At 34.4% G+C, this 20,950-nt stretch overlaps 1 protein-coding gene across 4 annotated transcripts in view; it reads right to left on the reverse strand.

The window, feature by feature from the left end:
• TASP1 (taspase 1) overlaps positions 1 to 20,950 on the reverse strand; it is a 269,597-nt gene that overhangs the window by 210,906 nt on the left and 37,741 nt on the right. For all 4 annotated transcript variants that reach the window (XM_030310108.1, XM_030310111.1, XM_030310109.2 and 1 more), the window contains 2 exons: positions 17,830 to 17,950; positions 8,957 to 9,041 (listed from right to left, as the gene is read on the reverse strand). In XM_030310108.1, coding sequence (XP_030165968.1) covers positions 8,957 to 9,041; positions 17,830 to 17,950 — 206 coding nt within the window. The remainder of the gene's footprint in view (positions 1 to 8,956; positions 9,042 to 17,829; positions 17,951 to 20,950) is intronic.

The following is a 20,950-nucleotide window of genomic DNA, read 5'->3' on the forward strand; positions in this document are numbered from 1 at the left end:
TTTTAATGCTTGCCTTGCTTTGCTCCCTGCCCCAGTCTATGCTCACTGGCCACTGACATCCTTGTAAAACACAAGTCAGACAAAAATTATATCCCTCCTCTCAAAACTTGCAAAACCTCTCATGAGAACTCTAGTGTAAACACTGGAGTCTTCATAAGAATCTACAAGCTCTCAAGTGATCTGATCCTTTCTGCTCCCTCTTTACCTCATCTCTTACTCCCCTTGCCCCTTTGCTTACCCTACTCCAGCCTCCTATAAAAACACAAACATGTCAAGGAGCCTCCAGCCTCAAGGCATTCACCCTGAATGTTCCCTCTATTAGGCTCTTCCTTATTTCCCAAATGGCATATTCCCTCATCTGCTCAAATGTCTCCTTTGAGGAAGCCTATTTAAACTGTACCCAACATGAGGTACCTGGGTGGCTCAGTTGGTTAAGCTTCTGACTCTTGGTTTCAGCTCAGGTCATGATCTCACAGTTTTATGAGTTCAAGCCCCGTGTCAGGTTCTGCGCTGGCAGCATGGAGCCTGCTAGGGATTCTCTCTCTCCCTCTCTCTGCCCCTCTCCCACTCACACTCAGTCTCTCTGAAAATAAATAAACCTAAAAAAAAAAAAAACTGTACCCAACACACTGTATTCCCCTACCTAGGACTTTCAATCCCTGTCATTCTATTCTTTTCACATTTTTTTCACCTTCTAACATACTATACACTTTATAATTTATATGTCTATTATTTATTTCTATCTTCCTCAAATCAACTGTAAGCTTCGTAAGAATGGGAATCTTTGTTTTTTCATTGACATACCCAAGCATTTACAAGAGTGCCTAAAGCATACTAAGCATTAAACAAACATTGGCAAGATATTAAACAAGTAATAATAAGCTAGGGGGTCAAAATTCCTTAAGGGACAGTATTTTCCTTGTGTTTTACCCAATGTAATTTACATTAAAACAAGTCTCACAGTGATATAAAACAAAAAGCAGCAACACTCTACTGGAAGCAGCCCTGGGGTGGGGGGAATGAAACCTCCTCCAAGCTGCCCTCTGGCTGCTGCTGCTAGCAAGCACTAGCACAGTCAAGGCCCAGGCAAGGGCTATGGGCGCAAATACAAGATGCGAACTGCACTCTCATGGCTGGCAACCACCCATTTCCAGAGAACCATGACTCCATAATCAGTCTAAAAAGTGTCATTTCGTGATTCAGAAAGCTCTCAAGATTGCTCAGGGATCCCAATAATCAAAATATATTATTCTGGAAAAGAAAGATATAGGAGAAAATGATAGTTATTTCTTTGGACTTAAAACTGATTTCTATCTATTTTATCTGTTGCTTCTTTGTGCATCATAAATATATAAAACTGATGAAAGACAAATTAATGGCTATTGATCATTAAAAGCTTATACACAAAGTGCAAATAAAGGAGAACTTGCTGTATTTGGAAATAACATGTAACAACCAAATTAAACAATAAGCACGTAACTCTTTGAAACCATTTTTAATTTAATTTCAATTTTTATTTTTTTAATTTAAAAAATGAATTTTTAAAAAACAGAACCTCAGCATAAGCAATTGACACATAAAAAATAAACAATCTTTAGAACCATAATATATTTCATCAATGTTCACATTTCTCTGGTTGTCTTAGAAAATTTTTTCTACTATTGTTATCCAACAATCTATACATTCTGAATAAAAATCTTTAGTTTTTTTTAATTGTCTTTCACATTCACACAACAAAAGTAATACAAATTTAAATGAATTTATGAAATATAATAGATTAAATAGTATTTAAATAGTATTTTAAGAAAATGTACCAAAAGCTAAATTTGCCTCTGAAGAAAATCCTAGGGTCAGATGAGCACCTTAGGTTTCATTTATACTAAACATAAAACAATGTTTGTCAGGCTTTCCCTTTTTCATGAAAAGAAACATAATTTCCAAAAATTATAACTTCTATATTAGGAGTCAGCAAAGATTTTGTGTAAAGGATGGGATAGTAAATAGGTCGGTTTTCTGGCCAGAATGTCTCTTTTGTAACAACTCAATTTGGCCTTTGAGTGTACAAGCAGCCACAGACAATACATACACAAATGGGTATGGCTGTGTCCCAATAAAACTTTATTTACAAAGCAAGCAGCAGACCAGATTTGGCCCATAAGCCATAGCTTGCCAATCCCTTGTTCTAAATGATAATACCTGTCAAAGCTATACCCTATCATAATGGAAGAAGAAAGATCCAAGCTATAAAATAAAATATAGAAACTTGAGTAAATGTGACACAGTTTATGAAGGTTGGCCCACCAAGTTTATAAAAATATCAAATACTCTACTAATCTGACCAAACACCACTACTTAAACAATACAACATATCTTAGTGGCTATAACCAAAAAATAAGGTATGCAGATAAATGAACTTTTTATTTAATTTTTTTAACATTTATTTATTTTTGAGAGACAGAGAGGCAGAGCATGAGCAGGGGAGGGAGAGAGAGAGAGAGAGAGAGAGAGAGAGAGAGAGAGAGATACAGAATCTGAAGCAGGCTCCAGGGTCCGAGCTGTTTGTTAGCACAGAGCCTGACGTGGGCTCAAACTCAAAACCTGCGAGACCATGACCCAAGCTGAAGTTGGGCGCTCAACCAACTGAACCACCCAGGCGTCCCAATGAACTTTTTATTTAAAGACTTCCTAAAAAAAAAACATTCATTATATATAATGTCTTGCTATCCCCATAGAGTGGTGACAGATGACACCAGAGGACCATGATTTCTAAGTCTTCCATCTGCTTTTGATAGTTTTTGTACCTCTATGCCTGGCATAGAGAAAATGAACAATAAATATTTGCTGAGTGAATTGAAAAATGAATAAATAACTACATGAGTATACACAGTAACTTCTCATTATTATAAAAGGATTCTATTCTACCCTTACTTCTAATCTGCTGCTTCTAATGTGATATGGAAGGACTCCATAAATTCCTAATAGCCTAACTAACAGTGGTCAAGTATGGGACCCAGTTTCATTATCTGCAAAATGTCTTACCCTCATAAATCACTGTATAATTTTTATGAGTCAATACATGCAAACCACATAAAACAGTGCCTGAAATAGTGTACAAATGCAATAAATGTTAGCTATTATTATTACACTAATTAGATAACTAGAGTTATTAGGGTCATATGAAAATAAACTCAAATTAAAAACATGATAAAGTTGGTTTTGTTGATTTAGGACACCAAAAGAATTTGGTTTTTTCTCAATTACTAGAGGTGTACGGTGAACTTCCAGGAACATGAGAGATTTCTGCTTTTGGACAAGATGGCATAACAGAGAACAAATTTACACCCTTATCTGAAGAAATTATTTTAAAAATCAGAAATACAGGAAATGATAGTTTTCAGACATTAGTAGGCAACATAAGGACAGTGATCTTGAGAGAAAGGAAACAAACAAGGTAAACCCTATGACTGACCCAGCTTACTGCCTAGAGAGTTTCCAGGCCATGGCCCAGGAAGAATTCAGGCAAAGCCCAGCAGTTTCTCAGTTGAAGAGAAAGAGCTGGGCATCCAAAGAAGCCCAGACAGCCAGGGTTCACAGGGCAGAATACCAGAGAGGAGAGAGCTGCACAGAAAAGGACTCGGACATCTACAGAGTCCCCTCTAGTCTTCAGCTAAGTAGAGATGAGTGTATGTGTAATAAGAAACCACCCAAAGTGCGGGAAAGACTACCACAAAAATTTTAGAGCAAACAAGCCCCAAGTTCACAAAGGCCAGGAACAGCTCCTGCTCCCATCAGTCAAAGTAAGAAACCTCATTCTAGGTACATCTGTTATAGTACTCAGAAGAGTTTTGCCCCAATAGCAAAATAAAATTAGCTCAAGGCGAAATGCTTCTCTAGTCACGTGTAACAAAGTATAAGGTAAGACCTGAAAGGATGAACCTGTCTTTAAATAACTATATCCTAGAATAAAACTCAAGAATATTTATTAAAATATAAAAATATCCAGCACCAAATAAAGTAAAATTCACAATGCCTCAAATGCAATAAAAAATTACCAAGCATGCAAATAAGCAAGGAAATGCAACCTATGATGAAAGAAATCATTCAACTGAAAACAACTCAGAAATGACAGATGATAGCAAATTAGTAAACAAAGATATTATAAGTTACTATAACTCTATTCATATCTTCAAGAAGCTACAGGAAAGATTAAACATGTTAAGTAGATACATGGAAAACATTTTCTAAAGCTGCATATCAAACTTCTGGAGATGTTACAAAGTCAGAGATGAAAAACAAAGTAGATGGGATTAACAAGCGATTAGATATTATAGAAAGATAACTAGTGAACTTGAAAACAGCAATGGAAGTTATTCAACATGAAACAAGGAGAAAAATGAATGGAAAAAGTAAATAAATTATCAGTGACCTGCAGGGCCACAAGAGCTCAAATACACATGCAATTGGAGTCCTGAAGGATGAAAGAGGAGTCAGAAAAAACATCTGAGGAAATAATAGCCAAAAATTTTCCAAATTTGATAAAGTATGTATCCCTATATATCCAAGAAACAAAATAAACCCAATCCAAAGACAAGAGAAAAAAACAACCAATGTATCTCATATATTATAAAAATTCTTTACAAAATCTTAGCAAATTGGGTCCAACAATGTATCAAAAGGATAACACAGTATGACCAAGTGGAATTTATCCCAGGAATGCATTGTTAACAGTTGAAAATCAACCAATCACTAACTGACCAAGTAAGAAAAATTGTAAGACCATCTTAATAGATGCAGAAAAGCATTTGAAGAAGTACAACACCCATTCCTATTAAAAACTCTTAGAACACCAAGAAGGGAACTTTCTCAGCATAATAAAGAACATCTATGACAAACCTACAGTAACCATCATACTTAAGGGTAAAAGACCAAACACTTCTACCCTAAGATCACAAACAAGGCACAGATGCCCACTCTCACATTTCTTTTGTTTCCCCCACTCTCACATTTCTATTCCACATTGCATTGGAGGTCCCAGCCACTATAATAAAGAAAAGGAAATTAGTTAAAGTAACCCAGATTAGAAAAACAGGGAAGAAGTAAAACAATCTTTATTCTCAGAAGACATTACTATCTATATAGAAAATCTTATCAAATCTATAAAAATAGTACTACAGAACAAATGAATTTAGCAAATTCTCTGGAAAGAATATCAATGTAATAAAATCAATCATATTTCTATATTGGCAAGGAATAATTGGAAAGTAACATTTATTATTTATATAATTTATCATGGTATCAAAAAGGATGAAATACTGAAGTATAAATTCGATAAAAGCTTTGCAAGACCTGTACAGTGAAAACTATAAAACTGTTCAGAGAGGCTAAGGAAGACTTTAATAAATGAATATGTTGCAATCCTAATCAAAATTCGAGCAGGGTATTTATAGAAACTGGCAGCTTAATTCTAAAATTCATATGGGAATGCAAAATGCCTGAAATGGTCAAAACAATTCTGTAAACAAAGAACAAAGCTGAAGAACTATATACATGATAAAATAAGACAACTAGTTCCAGACAAGTATAGCATCACTATACCATAAAGGCCATCACTTTTTCCCACGTATTTTATCTTTGTAAAATATAAAAATATTGCACATGTACCCTTTGACAATTGCTTCATCTTGTTCCCTCCCTTCCTCTTTTCCCAGAGGTAATCACAGTGACTCTGGTAACCTCCTTTGCAGACCTTCTTTGTACATCTATGTACATATATATGTAGCCTTAAAAAATTAGAGCACCATTTATGTTGCAATATTATGAAGGAATACATGGGAATAAGAGAAGCTTAAATTCAAGACAACTGTTACATAGGAGCAGGAGCAGAGGCAAAATCAGGGTAAGGGTGTGGGACAATGGGAAGGATAAGGATGTTATTAGAAAGGGATCCATCTAGGAAGCTTCAAATCACTCTGTAATATTTTATTTCCCAAACTGGATGGTAGGAAACAGGTATTCTTATTTATAAACATCACATTATTTTGTATTTTTTTAAGAAAACATAAGTTAAACTGAATATATCATACAACAATTTGATTTGTTTACAATATACAGATCTATCCATTTTTACTATATATAAATGTTTCTCCCTTTCAATACTGCAGATTATTCAAAATATGACTAGAAAACAGTCTATTTAGCCATTGATGGACATTTAGATTGTTTACATTTTATACACCAGAAGCAGTGTTGCTGTATGCTTCTTGTGCTATAGAAGCCCTCCTGTGTACATGTGAAGGTGTTCTGTCCCAGGACAGAATTGCTGGAGCACATAGCATGTACATTTTCAATTTTTTACATTAATAAATAATAACAAAATGTCTCTCAGCTGGCCATATCAATCTATGTTCCTACCACTAGTAGAACAAAGAACCTGTTTTTCCATAACCTCAACAACACTGGATAACATTCGTCTTTATTAATTTTGCTACTTTAAATAACATGAAAATACCATCTTATTTTAATTCACAATTCCCTGATTATCATTGGGCACTTTTATACCATTAATATTTTATTTTCTATAAGCTGCCTATTTGTACTGCTTACCAATTTTTAAAGTTGAGGCTATCTTTGTCTTAATACTTCATAGTTCTTAAACATGGTTACTATTTTTTTTTTTTTTGCTACTTACACTGCAAATAATTGTCCTCAGTTCCAAAGGCCATAATGTCTTTTAATTCAGATCATAGTACCTTCAGTTGTATAACACTAGACATTTTCACTTGTCATGTTTCCATATTTTAGCCTTAATTTTTAATCTTAATAAGGTCTTTGCTACCCTGTAGTCATAAACATAATCTCTCATTTTTTTCTTAAAAAAATTTTATACTAAGCTTTTTTTAACCTCATGTTTGAATTTTATTTTTTTGAATGGTATGACAGAGGAATTTAAATTAACTTTTATCCACTAGGTAGCCAATTGTCCCAACACAATTTATTTAATATGCCATCCTTTTTTCCCCCACAATACTTTGAGATGACATTTAGGAGAGACTAAATTTAATTCCATACTTGGTCTGCTTCTGGACTCCCAGTTCAGTCCTACTGATTTTTTCTATATATATCCCTATACCTCTGTCAATCTGTTTCCTGTTTTAATTATGATAATACTATGAGGTATCAGGATAGCTTTTAGAGAAGTCCAACTCTTTGGTCTGTTTCAAAATGTCTTGGCTATCTATGGTTGTACACTTGTTCCTCCATATAAACTTAAGAAACAACTTGATAAATGCCAGGAGTAGCATGGGGAATGGGATTATGATGATTTGCAGATGAACTGTAAAATACTTGTCACAAGGTTTATGCTATTTTTCTTGTCAACTAAAACAACTTTATTGTTGTTTCCTCCCTACACGTGCCTTCTAATTGGTTTAGAATTAATTATGCTAATTTACGTACAGTAGCAAATATGGGTGAAAGAAAACAGAACATTTTAAATCAACATTGAGAATATGAATCCAGAGATAATCTCTTTACATCTACTACTTCCCTCAAAATAAGTCCTATCCAGTAGGATTCTGTGTATGTATTAAAGAAAACTTAGTAAATTTTGGGTTAGTGGACTTCATACCAGTTAAAAAAATAGCATGGTTTTTATACAAATTATGAGAAAAGTCTAAGAATTTTCTAAACATTTTTCCTACTTTCAGATTTATAAAAGTAAACTTACTGGTATCAACCAGACATATTATAAACAATCTCAAAATTTCACATCTGCTTCTCCTTCTCCTTGTTTTGTTGAAGACACAAATATTAAAAATTATATTTCTCTGAAAATTTTTATAATTGACCTTTCTAGCATCACAATTAAACACACCTGAGAAGTATATGATTAAAAGGATTACTTGAGTATATTTGGGTAAAAAGTTTCAAGATTTTTCAAAACTATGTCAATTTATTTTCTATGATTTCAAATTATAACAGTCAAATAAAGTGGTACAGTAATATCACAATTTTCAACACACACATTAATATAACCTACACACCCAGGCATGCAGAAGATATACTGAGTATGCAATGGCATTGAAGCATATTTGTTACTATTATTAGGCATACTAATAGGATAGTGATTGTTTTGCAAACAAACAAGTTTACAAAATTATTTAAGGGTAAAAAATATGATGTCAAGGATTTGCTTTAAAATACGATAGGAAAGGGGCACCTGGCTGGCTCAGTCAGAGGAGGATATGACTCTTGATCTTGGGGTCATGATTTCAAGCCCCATGTTGGGTGTAGAGACTGCTTAAAATAAATAAACAAACAAACAAACTTTAAAAAATTCTTTAAATAAAAACTAAAATACTACAAAAAGGAAAAAGAAAGATGAGTGAAATAGATGAAGGGCAAAAACAATGTAATTATTGGAGCCAGGTATAAGGTTCATGAGGGCTTTTCACCGTGTTCATTCTACATTTATAAATACTTCAAAAGTTCAAAGTTTTTTTTAATGAAAACTGTATGTTAATGTTGGAGAAAAGATGTAATCTTACTAATCTTAACATCACAGTGTGTTTCTCCAGAAGAGAAAAATTAAGTACTTTTAGTCTAAGATCATCTCAAAATTAAAATCAGTTTGGACTCTGAATTTTTAAAGTTTCATAATAAAAGACCCAACTGTGCACTTAGTAACAGCAAAAACATCTCTGTAATCAACTACAAAACCAAAAATTAACTCTGATTTCTTTTCTGCTTTAATCTGTAATATTCTATTCCATCTGAAGCTCTATCAAGTACAAAATGTTCCAAGATTACAGAACAAAGTGTGTCTTCCTCTCAAAGGCAAGCTACTGCTGGTGTGTAACCAATAGCATCAGCCTTCTGTGGATAAAAATAGCCTTCAAACACCGCATGCACCAAAGACCAAAGACCCAGGGAAAGTCAGGCAGAACAAAGTTGTTACCAGGGAGGAATTCGGCCAGCCGAGAGCTTGCCCTTCTGCCCTTCACACAAGAGTCTGTTTGCAACTGAGACTGGGTTCTTGATTCCTATAAAATAAAATTGGCAGAAAATGGAGTCAGAAAAATGCCTTCAAGTTTCCCACTCAGTTTTGTGGTGTTTCAATAAAACAACTTTAAAATATCTTAGAAAACTCTTATATACATACTAATGAAAACCCTCAATTATCATGAACAATAAGGATAAAATCAACAAACATATGAATACCTAGTAGATGCAAGAAAAGAATATAAAACATACATTCTCAGTTTTGTCATGTGCTACAGCAGCAAAGACTGAATTTGAAATATATACTTAAATTAGGTTTCTTGTTAGATTTCAGAATAGAATAAAAAAAGTAATGAAAGTGTGGCATCTACTACCAAAAATTGAATTTCCTCTAAAGCATAAACATGATTACAAACATAGGAGGAGGAATTAATGGCCAAAAATTTTAAATCTCACCTACAGGAGAGATAGAATAAAGAGAATATCCTACAAATTGGGTAAGAGTGGGGAAAAGAGGTCAAGTATATACAGGTTGGTAACCTAAAATATGGTTCAGATTGTTTCCAGAACAGAAAACAGAATGTGAAGAAAAGTGAGAAGAGGATGTATATATGGAAGGGATGATAGGACAGCAAGTGTTAGTGTGAAAAACGGTGCCATGATGACAATGACAATGACAAATATGACAATGTGATGATGACCGAAGATAGTGATAGTAACTCAGTATCTAATATATGCCAGGCTCACTGCCAAACCCTTAAATGTATCAGGTTATTTCATTGATCTCTCAACTCTATCATATAAGTATACTTACGAAACCTGATTACTGAGGAAATATTTGCACAGAGGGTTAAGTTACCCACCCAAGATCACAGTGTTAAGATTTTAACAGAAGCAGCTAATGCCAGAGACCATACCCTTAACCACTAATCAATGGATGCCTCTCAGGATATCATTAATGCCAAAAAAAGAAAAAAATCAGTAGTGGGATATAAAGAGACTATAAAAACTCAAATTAAAGTCACTATATTGCCTCAAAACAAAATCATTTAGGTAAACAACAAAAACATGTGCTAGCTCTTAAACTATATCTCTGCACGGGTGCCTGGGTGGCTCAGTCAGTTAAGCGTCCAGCTCTTGATTTCAGCTCAGATCATGATCTCATGGTTCTTAAGTTTGAGCCCAGCATCAGGCTCTGTGCTGACAGCACAGAGCCTGCTTGGGATTCTCTTTCCCCCTCTCTCTCTGTCCCTCCCTGACTCATGCTTGCTCTGTCTCTCAAAATTAAATAAATAAACATTAAAAAAAATTTTTTACATCTCTGTATATGATGATTCGATATTATAAACACTTTAATAATTGTCAAACCAAGTTATAAATTCAAATCAACAAATTCTCCATCAAAACTTCAAAAGGATTTCTATGATGTATGTCAAGCTGACTCTTAAACTCATCAGGAAGAGAACACTTTGGGAAAAAATGAAGAGATATTTACCTTACGAGATACCATTTCTTACTAAAATCTATTCTTAATTAAGAGAGTGTGATTTGGGTACAAACAGACAAATACATCAATTGAATAGAATAAAGCTACCATTCAGACACAGACACACATGCATTTGGACATTTAATCCATGACACAGACAGTAGTTCAAATGAGTATGAAAAGATAGACTCTATGTGAGAGGTAGAAAGAACACAGAGTGATGGGAGTCAGACTGTTTTATAACTGTACTGGCTATCAATCTATTACTTCTCAGCTACAGATTCTCCCTTCATTGCCTGACCTGTGGAAATAGATATGAACCCTTTAAATGTGTTCCTTTTGCCAGCTGGCACACCGGTAACTTTATCAGTAGAGGGCACTGGAGACATACTGCAGAAGGAACAGTGCCTTCTTAGCCAGGCTTGCAGAGTGTCAGTTCTTCTTCACTATTTGGCCCACATGGTATTCCCCAGTGCTAAGGGCCTGCAGAGTGCAGCTTTCTCCAGCATTTGGCCACCACATGTTCTCACCAGCTCCTGATTCAAACTACAACAGCATAGCTGACAGCCCCAGAAAGAACAGGACTGTGCCCAGCTCAAGTCACACACCTTCTCAGCCTCACAAGCACAAACAGCAAAGTGTCCTATGGGGAACACTGCCTCGTGAGCCAAAAGCCCAATCTTTATCCTGTGCAACAGAGGTTCAGTTCCCATAGTTTCCTGACCCCTGTGTATCTGCCCACCAGCTTGAGCTCACATGTGCCCCACAGGATTGTTCCTGGTCTCACAGTGACTGTGGCCTGGGTAACCCAACAACTACTCTGCCCCACAGTGAGCTGCAACCATACCTTCTTTACTGATGTCTGAATCTCCTTTCAAGTCTATCCTTACTTGGGTATTCTCCCTCTGCCCTAGAACACATTTTGAGTTTTCATTCCATCTTTATATAGTTACTCTCCTATCACTGTTTAATCATCCTTTATATTAAACTTCTATTTTATCTACTGTGTGGTTTGTCTCCTAGTTAGACCCAGACTGATACAGCAACCTTGGACAAATTACTAAACCTCTTTTGTATTTCAGTTTCCTTATCTGTGAAATGGGGATAAAAGTACTGATGTCAAAAGGTAATTGTGAGAACTAAGTGACTAAGTATACGTAAGCTACTGGAGAACAATGCATAGTATGCAACAATCACCCAATAAATGGTAGTTGTTATTGTTATTATTATTCAACAAATTGTATAGGGACAATTTGTTGGTTATTTCTTAAAGAAGTAAATGAAAAATAAATTATAAGTGTATTAGAAGAAAATATAGATTAACTATACTTATAATTATAAGAGAAACCTTAAGAAATGCAAAACACAAAAGCCACAAAAGAACAAGTAAAACCTTGACAAATAAAAATTTTAAATTCCAATATAATAAAGCACATTATAAATAAAGTTAAAAGGCAAACCACAAGAGATATGGAACAGTCAGTTCACAAAGAAACGCTAATGGCTTTTAATATATGAAATTTCATTAAATCCCAATAAAATATCATAATAAAAGAAATTAAAATTAAAAGTAATTGATATACCCTTTCTTACCTACCACACGAATCAGAAAGGATATAGAAGATTGGAAGAAGTGAATAACCAAATTGACCTAGTTGACACATACAGAACACACACCTAACAACTACAAAATACATACTCTTCTAAAGTTCACATGGAATGGGGCTCCTGGGTAGCTCAGTCGGTTAAGCGTCTGACTCTTGGTTTTGGCTCAGGTCATGATCTCACAGTTTGTGAGTTCAAGCCCTGCATTGGGCTCTGCGCTAATAGCACAGGGCCTACTTGGGATTCTCTCTCTGCCCCTACCCACTCTCTTTCTCTCTTTCAAAATAAATAAATAAACTTTATTAAAAAAATAAAGTTCACGTGGAGTGTTTATCAAAACACACCATAAACTGGGCCATAGAGCAAGTCTCAAAACATTTCAAGGGACTGGAATCATACAGAAGATGTTCTCTGGCCATAGTGAAATTAAACTAGAAATCAAAAAGAAAACTAATAAAGTCTTTAGGCAAATACATTTGACAACTCATATGAAAAAGACAAATTCCTTGAAAACACACACAAGAAAAAGAAAATATAATCTTATAACTATTAAAGAAATTGAATCCCATTTTTTAAAACTTCCTTCAAAGAAAACTCTACTAATTTAGAATAACTAATAAATTCTCAGAAGAAATCATTCCAATCATGCATAAACTCTATCAAAGGGAGTGAAAAAAAAATCTTCAATTCATTTTATGAGGCCAGCCATAACATGATTCTAAAACCTTAAAATAATATTACAAGAAAGGAAAATTGAAACCAATTTTTACACATACATGAACATAGATGTCAAAATATTAAACATCAACAACTTGAATCCAGCAGAATATAAAAAGATAAAAACACAACCAAGATTTTATGCCATGAAGGGAATATTCAAAAATCAATCACAAATTTCATCATATTTAACAATATAAGGGGGAAAAACCTTCATCTCAATAGATACAGAAAAGCCCTTAATGATAATTTTCAATATCCATTTATAATAAAAACTATTGGCAAACTAAGATTAAAAAGGAACTTCTTCAATCTGATAAAGAGTATCTATAACAATCCAAAAGCTAGCAGAGCACACAGAATGATCTTGATCTCTAAGATCAAGAATCAAGCAAGGATATACATTATCACCACTTATATTCAGCATTGCACTGGATGTCACAGCCAGTATAATAATGTAAGAAAAAAATAAAAAGTTTACATATATATTGGAAAGAAAAAAGCAAAATTACATGAGTCATAGGTAATTATGTATATAAAATTTCATGGGGACTTATTTTTTCAAACTTTTTCAAATTAATAAGTGAATTTATCAAGGACAGTGAATTCAAAGCCAATATACAAAACTCAATTGTATTTCTAAATACAATAAAACAATTAGATATCAATATTTAAAATATACGTACTTTATAATAGCATCAAAAAACTAAGTATCTAGAATAAACCTAATAAAATATATACATGGAATTTATACTGAAAATAAAACATTGCTGAGAAAAAATGAGCAATATTTATGTAAAAATACATATTCTATGTTTGTGGGATGGAATACTCAATACTGTTAAGACATCAGTTCTCCACAAATGTTCCATACTTTCAATGCAATACCAATCAACATTCCAGCAAGGTTTTACTGTAGACGTTGATTTAAAATTTTTACGAAAATGGAGTGCCTGGGTGGCTCAGTAGGTTAAGTGTTCGACTTCAGCTCAGGTCACAATCCCGAGGTCTGTGAGTCCGAGCCCCGCATTAGGCTCTGAGCTAATAGCTCAGAGCCTAGAGCCTGTTTCAGATTCTGTGCCTCCCTCTCTCTCTGCCCCTCCCCTGCTCACACTCTGTGTCTCCCTCTCTCTCAAAATAATAAACATTAAATTTTTTTTTAATTTTTACGAAAATGGCCAAAGACCTACAATAGCCAATATAATCTTTAAACAAATAAAAAAAAGAAAAAAAGGAAGTTGGAAGTCTCATACTACCAGATATGAAGAATATAAAAATATATTACCAGATATAAAGAATATAAAGCTACAGTAATCAAGACAGTATGGCACTGGCAATAAATAGGACAATAGAATAGATCAAGGGTACAGAAACAAGCCATTGCATGCATAGTCAGTCACCTGATTTACCAACACAGCTGTGTGAGGAAAGCACTGTCCTTTCTATTGACAATGGCAATGAACCATTTGGATATCCGTAAGTAGAAAAAAATTAATGTCAGCTCCTATTTCACATACACTAAAATTAATCTGAGCTTGATAAGAGAGCTAAACGTGAAGAGTAAAAAACAACAGAACTAATGAGGATGCGTAGCGGGCTTAGTTGGTGAAGCACGCAACTCTTAATCTCGGAGTCATGAGTTCAAGCCCCACCTTGGGGTGTAGAGCTCACTTAAAAAAAAAAAAAAAATAGAACAAAGAAAACAATGGAGATGATCTTCAGAACTTTGGGTAGACAAAGATTTCTTAAATAAAATATTTTTTTAAATAACCATAAAAGATTAGTAACGTAAACATTAGAATTTAAAACTTCAGTTCATCAAACGATAGCATTTAAAGAGTGAAAAGGTGATCCACAGACTGGAAAGAGATATTCATAATACAGGTATCAGACAAAGGATGTGTATCTAAAATATATAAAATACTTGAACAAATCAATAAAAAGAGATAATCCAATACAAAATATGCAAAAGACATTTGAACACACACTATGCAACAAGAATATCTAAAAGGCCAGTAAGTATATCAAAAGGTTCTCAGTATTGTTAGTCACCAGGGAAATTCAAATCAAAACAATAATGTCATTGCACCGATATCAAAACAGATGAAATTTAAAAAGAATAGCAATACTAAATGTTGGCCTGGATGTAGAATAACCAAAATGCTCATACACTGCTGGCAGGAGTAGAGACTGTAAAAACTACTTTGGAAAACTGTCTAACAGTAACTATTAAAGCAAAGTATATTATGCACCTAAACTTATTTACTCCAAATCTTAGGGTAATACCCAAGAGAATTAAGTACACATGTCTATCAAAAGGCATGTACAAGAATATTCATTGGAGCTTTATTCTTTACAGTTCAAATTATCACGGGAAGGAGAATAAATAAGTTATTATATATTCACGCAATAAAATACTACTAAGTAATAAAAAGAAAAAATTACTATGACACAAAACATGGGTTAATCTCATAGGCATAGTGTTAAGCAAAAAAACAAAAAAACAAAAAAAACAAAAAAACAAAAAAAACAAACAAAAAATAGACACAAAGGTGTATGATTCATTATGTAAATTTTAGTAAGAGGCAAATTAATCTACAGTGCTTAAAGTCACAATTAGGAGAGAAGAGGATAAGGAGGGAAGGTAAGAGCAGAGTATGAGAGATATGGACAAGAAAAAGGCATAAAGACTCCCTCTGGGATTATAGAAATGTTTTGTATTTTGACATGGAAGTGTTTTACATCTTGATCTGGGTAATGGTTTACATGGCTATGTACATTTAAAAATTCATGCAGCTACAACAAAGGAAACAATCAACAAAACTAAAAGGAAGCCGATGGAATGGGAGAAAATATTTGCAAATGACATATCAGATAAAGGGTTACTATCAAAAATCAACAAAGAACTTATCAAACTCAACACCCGTAAAACAACCCAGTGAAGGAATGGGCAAAAGACATGAATAGACATTTTTCCAAAGATGTACGGATGGTAAACAGACACATGAAAAGATACTCAACATCACTCATCATTAGGGAAATACAAATTAAAATCACACTGAGGGGCGCCTGGGTGGCTCAGTCGGTTAACCATCCGACTTGGGCTCAGGTCATGATCTCGCATTTGTGAGTTCGAGCCCTGAGTTGGGCTCTGTGCCGACCACTCGGAGCCTGGAGCCTGCTTCGGATTCTCTGTCTTGCTCTCTCTCTGCCCCTCCCTTGCTCACGCTCTGTCTCTCTCTGTCTCAAAAATAAATGAAACATTAAAAAAAAAATTAAAAAAAAACACACTGAGATACCACCTCACATGGGTCAGAGTGGCTAAAAGTAACAACTCAAGAAACAACAGATGTTGGCAAGGACATGGAGAAAGGGAAACTCTCTTGCACTGTTGATGGGAATGCAAACTGGTACAGCCACTCTGGAAAACAGTGTTCCTCAAAAAATTAAAAATAGAACTAACCTATGACTCAGCAATTACACTACTAGGAATTTATCCAAAGGATACAAAAATGCTGACTCGAAGGGGCACATGCACCCCAATGTTTCCTTCCCTATGAAAAAAAAAAAAAAACTTCAAGGCAACCTGGCTATATGCATATGTGACATTCCTCATGACCTTGTATCATGAGATCACTTAATCAGACTGCATGTTTGTGTGTTACCATATATGGGAGACAAAGAAGTAGAAAATACATAAAAAAACTATGCCACGTGGCGTTGAGAGTTCAGTTCTTCAGGTACAAACCCAACTGAGCCATGCCGGCACTGATAAAGTTGCTTCCTGGAAAGAAAAGCCTCGGTGTCATGACTCTCTATGCGAGAATCCCGCTACAGCAGCGCTAACAACAGCCAAATCATGGAAAGAACCCATATGTCCGTCAACTGATGAATGGATTAAAAAGATGTTGTGTATATATATGTATACACACACACACACACACACACAATGGAATACTACTGATTGATGAAAAAGAATGAGCTCTTGCCACTGCAACAACGTGGATGGAACTGGAGGGTATTATGCTAAGTGAAATAAGTCAGAGAAAGACAGATATCATATGATTTCACTCATATGTGGAATTTGAGAAACTTAACAGAAGACCACAGGGGAAGGGAAGGGAAAATAAGTTACAAACAGAGGGAGGCACAATCACAGAGACTTTTAAATACAGAAAACAAACTGAGTGTTGATGGGGTTGAGGGGATGAGGAGGTGGGGGGATGGGTGATGGGCACTGAGGAGGGCACTTGCTGGGATGAGCACTGGGTGTTGTATGTAAGTGACGAATCACAGGAATCTACTCCTGAAGCCAAAACTAAACTGTATGTTAGCTAACTTGACAATAATTTTTAATTCAGTCATTCATTCATGCAGCTTTCTAATTAAAATCTGTGAATTTCATGTATATTTCGCTTTAATAAAAGAACTGCAAAATATTAGATATATCTTATATGTACTGATGTGGGAAAAAATCTGAGACATCCTGTATAAGAAAAAAATACATACAATGTACATATACACACATATACATATATTTTTTAAAAAACACATGTGCAAAACTATGTTTTTATTACATAAAAATATAGATAAATGCACTATATTTTACTGGTTAAGCCCCCCATGGAGAGAGGGATTTGAAAGAAAGATTTGGAAGATCAATGGTAAATTTTATTTGTATCATTTGAATTTCCTAACAAGAAATATATTATTTGTGTACTTCAAAAATTATAAAATTAATAGAACATGTTAACTCACATGTTACATGTCTATAATCTCAAGGGAATGAAGGAGAATGATCAAACTCTAACAAAAAGTTGAACATAAGCTGCCACTGTTTTCTTTAAAACTATTCACACCTAAGATTTTCATGTTTTAAATTAAGGAAAAGAAGACAATTTATTTTCAACACTATTCCTAGCAAGAATGGTAGAAAACACTGGATTGACTAAGTCTTTAGGAGGCATCAAATCTTAATATTCTTTAAAGAATAGAGATAATGTGTTATAATGTCCACATACCACTCAGTGCTCCAACAGCTCCAAAATTTAAGGATTTTCCATCCATTATGCTGGCATCACATTCAATTTCACCCAAGAGATTTAGATTAGATCCCATTCCTGCATTTGTAAATGGAGAATCCTAAGAGATAAAAACAAAAATCAAAATATCATTAGTTTGTGGGGGTTTTTTTAGTTTTTTATCTATTTTTTTGAGTAATCTCTACTCCCAGGGTGGGGCTCAAACTCATGACCCTGAGTTGTAGATACTCCTCCGACTGAGAAAGACAGATGCCCCTAAAATATAGTTATTCTTAAATAAAATTTAATGTCAGTCCTTTATAAACTGTTCCAAAAACTAGAAAGGGAAAGAATACTTCCCAACTCATTGTACAATACCAGTACTACCCTGATTCCAAAACAAGACAAAGACATCAATGAGGAAAGAAAACTACAGGTGAATATATCTTGAGAATATGGACACAGTATCCTCAAGAAGATAGTAGCAAACCAAATGCAGCAAAACATAAAGAAGTCTTATACACCATGAATAAGAGGGATCCCAGAAAAGTAAATTTGGTTTAATATGTGAAACTTAATGTGATACACCATGTTAATAAAGAAAGGAAAAAAAAAAAAAAAACAAAACAGGATCATACCAATAAACATAGAAAAAGCATTTGATAAAATCTAATACCCTTTCATGAGAAAAGCACTCAACTAGAAACAGAATGGAACTTCCTTAACATGATAAAGGGCATCTACAAAAAGTCCAGAGTTAACATCATAACTAATGGTGAAAAACTGAATATTTTTTAAAAAACACATGTGCAAACCTATGCTTTTATTATATAAAAATATAGATAAATACACCGTGTTTTGCTGGTTAAGCCCCCCAAGGAGAGAGGGATGAGAAGGAAAGATTTGGAAGATCAATGGTATATTTTATTTATATGATTTGAATTTTCTAACAAAAAATTATTTGTGTATTCCCTAAAGATCAGGAATAATATAGCAAAGTTCACTTTTGTCAATTCTATTTAACATTATACTGGATATTCTGGACAAAACAATTAGGTAAAAGAAAGAAATAATGAGTGTCTAAATTGGAAAAGAAAAAGTAAAATTACCTCTTAGTTGAAGATAATAAAAAGTCCTAAGGACTTGACTAAAAACTATTAGGACTGATAAGTTCAACAGGATTTCAAGATACAAGATTAATGTACAAAAATCAATCATATTTCTATACGTTAGCAATGAACAATATGAAGAGGAAATTCAGAAAACAATTCCACTTACAATAACATCAAAAAGAATAAAATACTTAGGAAGAAATTCAAAAAAATAAGTATAAGATTTATATACTGAAAACTAAAAAACATGTTGAGAAAAAAATTAAAGAATACCTAAATAAATGGAAAGGCAGCCATGTTCATAGGTCAGAAGGCTTAATAGCTTTAAGAGCAATATTCTCCAAAACTGATCTGCTTCAACACATTCCCCTATCAAATCCTAGCTGCCTTTTTTCAGGCAGAAATTGACAAACTAATCCTAAACTTCATAGGGAACTGCAAAGGATGCAGAACCACCAAAACCACTTTGAAAAGAAAAAACAAAATTGGAGGGCTCACACTTCTAGGTTTTTTTTTAACTTACTACACAAATACAGCAATCAAGAGGTATACAGTAATATAGGGGTGCCTGGCTGGCTTAGTCAGTGCAGCATGTGACTCTCCATTTTGGGTCATGAGTTTGAGCCACACATTGCACATGGAACCTACTTAAAAAAAAAAAAAAAAAGACGATGTGATATAAGCATGTAGCTAAGGACAGACATATAGATCAATGTAATAGGATTGACAGAAGCCTCACAGGGCCTGGGTGGCTCCATCGGTTAAGTGTCCAGCTTCGGCTCAGGTCATGATCTCACAGTTCATGGGTTCAAGCCCCGCATCAGGCTCTGTGCTGACCCCTTGATCAGAGCCTGGAGCCTGCTTCAGATTCTGTGTCTCCTTCTCTCTCTGCCCCTCCCCCGCTCACGCTTTGTCTCACTCTGTTTCTCAAAAATAAATAAAAGTAAAAAAAAAAAATTTTTTTTTAATTAAAAAAAAAAAAAGGAAGACTCACATTTATGGTCAATTCAACAAGGATGCCAGAAAAATGCAATAAAGAAAAGACAGTCTTCTATAAGTGGAGCTAGGCCAACTGGATATTCAATTCAAGAGAAGAAAGTTTGATGCTATCTCACACCATATACAACTTAACTCCAAGTAAAACAAAGACCTAAATGTAAAGATTAAAACTATAAAAACCATTCAAAGAAAACACTGAAGCAAATGTTTAGACAGTGGTTTCCTAGATATGATACTAAAAGCAAAAGCAACCAAAGAAAAAACTAGATTAAGTTGGACTTCTTCAAAATTAAAAACTTTTGGGTTTCAAAGTACACAATAGGGGCACCTGGATGGCTAAGTCGGTTGAACATCTCCTGATTTCAACTCAGGTCATGATCCCAGGGCTGTGGGATCAAGCCCCGCATCAGGCTCCACACCGAGCGTGCAGCCTGCTTAGGAGTGTGTGTGTGTGTGTCTCTCTCTCTCTTTTTCTCTCTCTCCACCTCCCCCACCCTAAGGCCCTCTCCCCTACTCTCTCTCTCTTTTTAAAAATAAATCTTTAAAGTACACAATAAAAAAAGTAGAAAAAACTCACAGAACTGGGGGGGAGGGATGCAAATCATTTACCCTTAAGAGATTTGTATCCAGGATATATAAAAACTTCCCACAACTCTAAAATAAAAACACAATTTTAAAATGGGAAAAGGACATGAATGAACATTTCTCCAAAGAATATACATAAATGGCCAATAAGCACATGAAAAAATGCTCAACATCAAGGAAAGGCAAATCAAAACCACATAAAATATTACTTCGTACCCACAATTCCACTTACAATAACATCAAAAAGAATCACAAAGACAGATGTGCTGGCAAGGATATGAAGAAATTAGAACCTTTATACACTGCTGGTGGGAATGTACAATGGTAATGCCACTTTGGAAAACATCGGGAAGCCCCTCAAAAACTTAAACATAAAATTACCATTTGACCCAACAATTCCACTTCTAGGTATATACCCAAGAGAA

Source organism: Lynx canadensis, chromosome A3 (genome assembly GCF_007474595.2).
Source record: "Lynx canadensis isolate LIC74 chromosome A3, mLynCan4.pri.v2, whole genome shotgun sequence".
Lineage (NCBI taxonomy): Eukaryota > Metazoa > Chordata > Mammalia > Carnivora > Felidae > Lynx > Lynx canadensis.